General features: G+C 32.7%; 1 protein-coding gene across 1 annotated transcript; it reads left to right on the forward strand.

The window, feature by feature from the left end:
• The first annotated feature begins 1,384 nt into the window (after window positions 1-1,384).
• On the forward strand, window positions 1,385-6,328 carry LOC132035527 (metal transporter Nramp6.1-like). Its single transcript, XM_059425821.1, has 13 exons — window positions 1,385-1,691; window positions 1,801-1,879; window positions 2,008-2,048; window positions 2,125-2,203; window positions 2,315-2,419; window positions 2,803-2,912; window positions 4,303-4,484; window positions 4,609-4,678; window positions 4,910-5,083; window positions 5,184-5,288; window positions 5,391-5,522; window positions 5,617-5,712; window positions 5,826-6,328. The coding sequence occupies exons 1-13, from the start codon at window positions 1,575-1,577 to the stop codon at window positions 6,141-6,143; spliced, it is 1,608 nt and encodes a 535-aa protein (XP_059281804.1). The 5' UTR covers window positions 1,385-1,574; the 3' UTR covers window positions 6,144-6,328.
• The last annotated feature ends 3,624 nt before the right edge of the window (window positions 6,329-9,952 follow it).

A 9,952-nucleotide genomic window follows, 5' to 3' on the forward strand; every position in this document is an offset into this window, starting at 1 on the left:
TTTGATTATTTTGCATAGATGGGTTGCTTTTCACTCTTTCACTTTTGTCAAAACTATCAATTAGAGGCTCCGTAATAGACCTAATGGTTCATATACATATTTTTTTTAGTACATGATGTAAAATGTCCTTTGTTGGGATTATTCTCTTTTGGGTTGTTTTTACTATCTAAGGCGACCTGTTGCTTCTTTGATTTTTGCTTTAAGTTATGATTGGTGCATGATAGTACGGGACATGTTTTTGACAGTTTGAACTTTGAAGATGCCCCGATTTCTATTACATACTCACTGTCCCAATTTATGTGGTACTTCACTTTTCGAGATTCAAATTATGTGAACTTTGATCAACATTTTAAAAGATATTTTTTATCAAATTGACATGAGAATAATTGCAACTTATAATATTTATCGTATAGTTTTTTAATATCAAAATTTTAATTTTAAAATATTGAGTTGATCTAATTCAATTTAGCTTCAAAGATTAACCAAATTGATTCTCGAGAAGCGCAAAGTGCCACATAAATTGAGACGGACGAAGTATTTTATGTAGTTACGTTAATTCGTAGAACCTATAGATTCACCCGATAGAGGTTAGGCTCGGTATTGGTCGCTTCCCCTAGTTTGGGCCATGCCGAAAGCATGCTCTATTCTCTCATCGACACCATGAACAAAATTTTACAAGGTTTGACTTCTTCAAAATAAATTTATCAGTAGGTTTGAAAAGTTTGATATTAATGTATTTGGGGAAAAAGAAAGTTTATTATGTTCCATCTCAACAATAAGGCAGCATTTTACATGTTACACCTTCCATGTCCAAAACTGTGATCTTGTTAACATGCAATTTTTGAGTCAATTTAAAGAATAAAATGAAAAAATAGTAAATAAATAAAAACAAAGATGCATTCCCTATTCTATTGGAGACTCAACCTATACAGTTACAGCAAATCAGTTGATATCTATTGGCTAGATCCTATTTTTATATGAATAGTAACATTTGATCAAATACAACAATCCACAAAGATGACACTACTAAAGCACAATATTAGTATTATTAGTACTTAGCACTAGAATGAATTAAAAAATAACATGCCTGCACTTGATTTATCCTAATTGTCAAGTTCTAAAAGTTGTTGAGAATTGAAGGAGACTTCTCTCTTACCCAAATGGCATGCCCCATGGCTTACCTTTGTGTCATATATCTGGACAGGTACTATGTCGTTTTAAATTGATCTATCCTAAGAGTTATTCGCACTTGATATTTATACTAAACCAATAAATGTGAGACATGTATTTTTCATACGGATATTTATCAGATACGGATAAGTTTTTACAGTCTGGTTTATATATGTACAACCCCCCATCCCCACCCCACCCCACCCCACCCCACCACAAATAAAAAATCTCAAACACCTTTCCTTGCCTTCTCAATTACCTGACATCATAACAAGAATGTGTTCAAACTAGTGCATTATAAATAAGGATACTTATCTTAGTCTCATCTAAGTAAACACAGAGTTTAGGAGTCGAAGTGAGTGATAAAGAGAGAAACAAAAAAAGAAAGAAAAAAGAAAAAAGGAATGGAGAATCAGCAGCAAAACCAAGTGATTGGAGGAAGCAAGAGAATTGTAGCAGTAACTGAGAGTCCATTACCTTCTTCCACAAATCCTAATAATGATCATAATATTGAGCACCAGGTTTTTTAATTTACTTCACCCTTTCATTATTTTTCTTAATACAAAATCTTGAAATTTCTCATGATATTAAAGACTTAACTGATTATGGTGTTTGTGAATAATTATGTAGAAACATGGGTGGAGAAACTTCTTTGCATATGTGGGGCCTGGTTTCCTTGTTTCCTTGGCGTACCTTGATCCTGGAAATTGTAAGTCACTTATATTTCTTTTCATGACTAATATTTTGGAGCTCACATAAATAATTTTATGTGGATTTTTCTTTTTAATAGTTGTTTCAAAAGTAAATTAACTTGTTATCTTAAAATTAATGGTATAGTGGAAACTGATTTGCAAGCAGGATCAAGCCATGGATATGAGGTAAAAAATGAGAAATTTTGGTCTAGCTAATAGAAAAATTATACTAGTATATCTTATTGTTACTCAAAATTTGCAGCTTCTTTGGGTGATTCTTATTGGATTGATATTTGCTCTTATTATTCAATCACTTGCTGCTAATCTTGGAGTAAGCACTGGTAAGTTAGTCAAAATATTAATATATTAAACATTCACATTATATTATATTATATATTGCATATTCCTATGGAATTTTATTTTAGCTCTTTTATCCCGTTTTTGTTTTGCAGGCAAACATTTATCAGAATTATGCAGGGCTGAATACCCATGGTTTGTTAAGTACTGTCTTTGGTTGCTAGCTGAAATCGCTGTCATAGCTGCAGATATTCCCGAAGGCAAGACTTTCTAACCTTCTAACTAATTATTAATTAAGAAAAATGCAAATGGACGAAGGAAGATGAAGTGGTTAGAAATGATCCAATTATATCAACTTAATAATTTTCTGTACAACAATAATGATAGAATCTTTTTGTAAGATACTAGAAGTTTAGTTTACTTATCACAATAGTGTTCTGTACTAAACTTACCTTTAATGGAGTATAATAATTCATACCTGAATTATTCTATTAGTTTGAATATAGATGCATGAATATGACATATATGCAGCTTCTATATTTTAACTAAACAATAAAGTATAATAAGGTCATTGTCACTTTATCTAACTCATTTTTTATTTATCAAACTGATTTTTTAATAATTTATGTTTCACTTCCGGCAGTGATTGGGACAGCTTTTGCTCTGAATATATTGTTCCATATTCCTGTTTGGGTTGGAGTTCTTTGCACTGGTGTGAGTACTCTACTGTTCATTGGCCTGCAGAGATATGGGGTAAGTTTGGTTAATTGCTTTTGGACCCTTTCATTTTTTATTTTTTCAATCGCCCTCGAACCACGAAAAAAATAAGAAAAGAAGAAGAACATATTTTGACTTTTACATTGTGAATAATTTTGTTTGGTATCATGACTAGTGTCAGAGTCAGGAAATTTACATGTCCGACAGGATTGAAAAAATTCTAAAATATCACACTTAAGATTTGAATCTGTGGACTTAAAACAATTTTTAAATCTCTTTTGCCACTATATTAACAGTTTTCTTCGTGTTAAGAGAATTCAGCAATTTAGATATAACAAAAGAACTCATTTTTACCATATTTTCACATAATATTTAAGTAAAATTCATGTTCAAATACAATCACAATTTTACTTTAAAGTACTGATTTTTCAATTTCAACCAAAATTGTACAAACTTTAATATGTTTTGATATCCATTCAGAAATCATAACCAAGTGTAGGGAATAACTTCAACTCTTAAGCGGTAGTTAGAGTGAATATTCATGTCAATTACCTCAACCACTCCGCTCGGGAGAGCTTGACAATAATGTACCTAAATAATTCATTATTATCTCTCTCCCTCAATTTAAATTGAGGTATTTTGACTGGATAAAGAATTTAAAAAAAGAAAAAAAAAGACTGTTAAAATTTATGGTCTAAAATAATTTATTGATAGTTATATAATTATAAATTATCTCATTAAGATTAACCTAAAAAGTTTGACCTAAAACTATTTCTAATTATTAAAAACAAAACATCATTCTCTTTGGACAAACGAACAAAAATAGGCATCACATAAATTGGGACCGCAGGAATAAAAGATAGAAGGTAAATTGAAATTTGTACTTATATGTTCAATCAAACTTTTTAAATAATTTATTTATGATATTTAAAATTAAAACCATAGAATGCGTACGCAATCCCTCTAGTTGTAGTTGGTCTTTTTAATTGGCATTATATCTTTGGGTGTATCCTAGTCACTTTTTAAATATATCTATATTTTGTTAGTATTTGCTCCATAACTATTGCTGAGAATATTACTTTTTGGTTTAACTTTGCTATTTGTTAGAATATTCTTCTCGAATTCGAAATGAACTTAAAGAAGCCTTGATTTTTGTACCTTCCAAACTTCTATCACGTCACTAAAGTTGAAAATGAATTTAACGTCATAGCTAATTAATATCCAAATCATCTTATTGTCTTGTTAGAATAAAGTTCTTATTTTTTTATTTTTCAACTGTTAGACTAAAGTTGCCCGTCTTGTTTTTTTCCAGTTTTCTTTATATTTGCATGGGTAAATTACTCTTTACTTCCTTACTTTGAACTTACTTTGGTCCTTATTTTTTCGATTTATGTTTTACTAATTATCTATATTTGGGGGGATGCAGGTGAGGAAGCTAGAATTGTTCATAGCAATACTAGTTTTCGTAATGGCTGCATGTTTCTTTGGTGAAATGAGTTATGTGAAACCACCAGCTAAAGAAGTATTCAAAGGAATGTTTATTCCTAAACTTAACGGTAACGGAGCCACAGCTGATGCTATTGCCTTGTTGGGTGCCCTCGTCATGCCGTACGTTTTCACACCCCTACTAACTTCTATATATCAAGGTGTTTGATTGGGTATGAAGATTGAATTCAGTTACTGAGATACATTTTGAATTATTTGTTTATTTGTTTTTATTTTTTGTATACAGACACAACCTCTTTCTTCACTCGGCGCTTGTGCTATCGAGGAAAGTACCAAACTCAGTTCGTGGCATTAATGTAAGTTCAATTATTATTTTTATAATAAGTGACAATGAGACTTGAACTCAAGATCTCTGACTACTCTAATATCACATTGAATTGTGTGACCATTTCAGTTAAATACGTAAACCGTTAAAGAAAACACATTTTTATTTATTTAACCAAAATACTCCTAAATGATCAATTGCTCTTTTTGCTTCTTCACAAAAATAATGCAATCCTATATTTTGTTGATGTTAAATTTTGCAGGACGCATGTAAATTCTTCTTGATTGAGAGTGGGTTTGCACTATTTGTGGCCTTCCTAATCAATGTGGCAGTTGTGTCTGTGTCTGGTACTGTTTGTGGTGCCGATAATCTCTCAGAACAGAATAAAGAAAGTTGCAGTGACATTACTTTGAACTCTGCTTCTTTTCTTCTCAAGGTTTTATACAACAATCCCTTATATAATTTCTTTTTCTGAAAATGGATCATTAAGAGTAAATTAACTAACCACTAATTAAATGTTTAATTTTGATTCACAGAATGTACTTGGAAAATCAAGTTCTACTGTTTATGCCATTGCGTTGTTAGCCTCTGGACAGAGCTCTACCATTACTGGTACTTATGCCGGCCAATTTATCATGCAAGTAAGTGTATAATTTCTCTATTTTTTAAAAACTTTTTTTTTGTTGTCTTCAATTAGAGTAGTAAATAATGTCTAATAAGTATCATAATTTTGCCTGAATTAGGGATTCTTGGATCTTAAGATGAAGACATGGTTAAGGAACTTGTTTACTAGGCTTATTGCTATTACTCCAAGCCTTCTTGTGTCAATTATTGGAGGACCATCAGGGGCTGGCAGGCTAATCATCATTGCTTCTGTATATTTTATAACCTTTTACTTTTTTAAAAATATTTTTGTACTTGTAAATGGATAAAATAAACTTTTTTTGTTTGTGTGTGGCTATTTTTCAGATGATACTTTCTTTTGAACTTCCATTTGCTCTCATTCCACTGCTCAAATTCAGTAGTGGTTCCACCAAGTTGGGACCACACAAGAACTCTATTTATGTAAGTTCCAAATTTCAGCATTAATTAGCGTATTTTTTAAAATAAACAGATTTTGAAAGTTTGATCAAACTGACTTCTAAGAACTAACATTTCATTTCTCTTTGACCATTTAGATTATCGTGATCTCGTGGATTCTGGGACTAGGCATCATCAGCATCAATATCTACTACCTCACCACAGCTTTCGTGGGTTGGCTCATTAGCAACAATTTGCCTAAAGTTGGAAATGTGTTCATTGGGATCGTAGTATTTCCCTTGATGGCCATATACATTATATCAGTGTTTTACCTTATGTTTCGAAAAGACACAGTTGTCACCTACATCGAGCCAATGAAGGACGAACACCATATGGAAAATGGAACAAACAGTATGGAGTTAGTAGATCGTGTTCCTTATAGAGAGGATCTTGCTGATATTCCACTGCCACAATAAGTTTTTCTCATTTTGTAGATTTCAATTTGCGTTCTTAATTAATTATGCAGTCCATCCAATAATAAAATAGCAGTGTTGCGGGTGACAAAATGGTATCATTTCAAATTCCTCGCAATTTTGTCACCCCAAGTCTTGAATCTGTTCACCCTTTGAGTAAGCAATCAAATCTCGCACATCCAATTTCATTCTTGTGTCATAGCAACTTTCGTTCTAACAACTTGTTTTTATGGTTATTTCTCATTGTATTGTATTTTTATTTTAAATTTAATGTTTGTTTTGATTGTTACTTAAAATTTATTATATTGTATGATAAAAGTACCTAAATTGCATAAAGAAGACAAAATTGGTAAAATTCTACAAGAACTTATGGCAAAAGTTCAAATGAGCTCAATTGAAGTCTGTAAAATAGGTAAAATTGACCCTTATAATTAAGGCAGCGAATCAGTGTTAGAAAAATATTATTTTTTATTTACTATCTCAAAAATAAAAGCACTATTTCTATAACGTTTTTTATTGGCTTTAATACAAAAGATTTGATTATAATTTATTAGCCTTAATGGCAGATTCTCATAATGGAAAAATTGTCTGTTGCAAAACCGTTTGTGGCAATTTAACTTGGCCATTGACTAGCCTTTATTAGACATTATTTGTCACGCCCCGAACCATGGCCTGGGCGTAACACGGCACTCAGTGCCTTGTACGCATGTGACCGAGCGAACCACATGACTTCCGAGTCTACATGGGACATTAACTGATGCGGAATATAAAGTGAACATGCATGAATTGTGAAAACATGGAGTTCAATAGTCATAAGTCTGAAAATATTATTATTATTATATCATGAATGCGGAATTATGGTAATGTAGCCATTAAGGCCAACTCAACTAAACATGACAACTGACTAGTCTATGAAACCTCGACACGAATCAATACTACTAAATCGTTCACCGGACAAGGCCCTGCATACCTTAAATGGCTCGACATAAATAAGTAAAGACACAACCCCGAATGAAGACGGGGCTCACCAAAAGTCGATACGAGCAATGTCCCAACTCCTACCGTCAATCAATACCGCATCGTGAAATGCAGCCCCGGCAATAGAAAGGGGATGTCAAGCGCATATTGAACACTCGGTATGTAAAGCAACCGAAAGAAATAACATGGGATATGGAATAACATGAAGGCACGAAATAAGACATCGAACATGAGCATGAGTACGGGTACGGGTACATACATATATATATATATAGTATATATATATATATATATATATATATATATATATATATATATATATATATATATATATATATATATATATATATATATATATATATAAGTAAAACATGATAAGTAGGGAGAGTATTTCATAAACCGACCACGTGATATCACCACGCGGGTACGCGGGAGTCTTGATCCCCATTTTATAAGGTGGTAACGTGCCCGATGGATGGTAAAAATTAAGGAATCATTAACTCCGAAGTCGAGCGATCCTTTTATAAATATCCGATAAATCGTGTACGAACATACATAGGTTCTTGAGCCCATGATTTTCGTGAAATAACTTGTAAATTGTAATCACGATTTCACGAAGTAAGTAACATAGCTTGTATCATGGTTTCATGAGATAACTTGTAGCATGGTTTCATGAAATAACTTGTAAGTATGTATATTTCTTGTATCATGGTTTAAAGTAATTATATGATTTAATTGCATGAAAACTTGTAGACATATAGGATATTCATGAAATAATCATTCTTAGTCAAAAACATGCATGCAAGAACCCATGGAATACAAAATATGGGTTTTCATGGATTCTTTAGCATTCTCAATAATCATAATGAGTATCAAGAACACAATGATAGAATAATAGCAATCTCAAATATAATATAGTCATAGATATACGGACCTAGGGTTATCATGAGCATAGTATTTTGTAAAGTTCATAAAATAATGGAAGAATATGATGTTCCCACACGTAGATAGTAACTCACATACCTTAATCGCTCCAAAAACTTGAAGAAAAGTCGGTCTTTGAAGAAGAATTCAAAAGCTTTGAATTTGGAAACCTTGAGATTTTCACCGATTTTCGTAGCTACTATTCGTGGCTCAAAGGGTACTGCTCCGGACCTCCAAATCCAATCTCCACCATTCATATTTTAGAATTATGTGTTATGAACTCTTAAAATTTGGGCTTGATCCAACGGTTAGATTATCGGGAAACACCAAATTAATATGGCTGGTCGGAATGAAACTCAACAAAAATACTAGAGTTTTCTCCAACTTTTTACAACTCTTGATTTTTATAGGATATGATGGATGGATTTATTCTAGTCTTTATAAATGATAAAACTTGTAGAATCAAAGGTTCTTGATTAAAATATTTACCTTGGAGGAAACTTTAGGAAACTAGATTGTCAAACCAAATCGAAGGTTTCTTGATTTTTTCGATTGCAAGAATGAGTTTCTTGCAAGATTGAAGTGTCTAGGTTCTTTAGGGGACGGAGGTAGAGAAAAAAAAGAATAGTCTCTTAGGGTTTATAATAGTGTTCGGACGTTTTTAGTTCATAAAATAATAAATAGGGAGTCCCAATTAGAGTAGGAAAAGGCTAAAAACGTAACCCAAAATCAAAATTCTCGCTGATAGTAAAACAGTATAACTCTTAGCACGGGGGTCCGTTTGAGCTCCATAAGATACTGTTGGAAATGTTACAAAGGGCTACAACTTTCATTTTAAGTTTTTCAAAATTATCAACTAATCAAGGAAAAAGTCGTCAACCACTTTCGTAATATACAAACTTTCAAATTTTTCTCTAAAAAACGGGCCAAATGAGTTCTAAGATACGAGGTGTTACATTATTTCTAATAAAAAATGGAAAAGGGCCAAAATATCATGCACAACAGATCACATTGGTTTAAATATCTTACTTCAAGTTCAAATATACCCCTCGTCCGTTAAGTTGTCCAAATTAGACAATTGGTAACATGTGGCATTGATATTTTGGTGAGGTGGACGCCACGTGGCATGCCACCTCACACCCCCAACCCATTTTACTTCCTCCCCTCACCTTTTTCTTCCACCACCATTGTTGTTGTTCTTCTTCCTGTCTTTTCTCGAACTGGATTTCGTCCAAAGATCGTTGTTGTTTTTCTTCTTCAATTTTGCCTTCTTGCTGCTAGAAGAAACCTTTTCCTTCGCTGCTGTTGTTGGTGTCGACAATGGCAATTTAGTCATATCACCTTGTTTTTCCTCCTCCTCTACTTCTTTGATGTTAGGGTCAAAGAGGATAGTGGCTTTTGTTTCTTTGTTGGTGGCTCTTCTTAAAGTCTAACATTTGATTGTAAAATCACTAGATATGACACAATTCATCAAATCTGGAAACTCTGTAACAGCTGTTATCAAATAGCGACAACAAATCAAGCCAATTGATGAAATCCAAGGCTATGCATCATCAACAGGGAAACATTAAAACGTTTAAAATCTAATCAATTTGATTGCAAAATCCCTAGATATGACACAATTAATCAAACCTGGAACCTTTGTTATAGGGAACAAAAATCAACCAAATCCACAAAATTGAAATTGTACTCTACTGTCTCTAGAAAAAACTCATATGATTATGTTTTTTTTTATTTTGGTAGCAAATATATGTTGCATGGTGGTGGAAGAACAAGGTGAGGGGAGGAAGTAAAATGGGTTGGGGTGTGAGGTGGCATGCCACGTGGCTTCCACCTCACCAAAACCTCAATGCCACGTGTGAGCAGTTGTCCACTTTGGATAACTTTAACGGAGGAGAGGTATATTTGAT

The sequence above is a fragment of the Lycium ferocissimum genome, chromosome 10, assembly GCF_029784015.1.
Source record: "Lycium ferocissimum isolate CSIRO_LF1 chromosome 10, AGI_CSIRO_Lferr_CH_V1, whole genome shotgun sequence".
In the NCBI taxonomy this organism is placed as follows: Eukaryota; Viridiplantae; Streptophyta; class Magnoliopsida; order Solanales; family Solanaceae; genus Lycium; species Lycium ferocissimum.

Excerpts from the sequence above, each read along its gene's own strand:
- LOC132035527 (XM_059425821.1), top strand. The coding sequence starts at position 1,575 with ATGGAGAATCAGCAGCAAAACCAAGTGATTGGAGGAAGCAAGAGAATT. Across the intron at positions 1,692-1,800 it reads ATCATAATATTGAGCACCAG|AAACATGGGTGGAGAAACTT; the intron begins GTTTTTTAATTT and ends ATAATTATGTAG. Across the intron at positions 4,485-4,608 it reads TTGGGTGCCCTCGTCATGCC|ACACAACCTCTTTCTTCACT; the intron begins GTACGTTTTCAC and ends TTTTGTATACAG.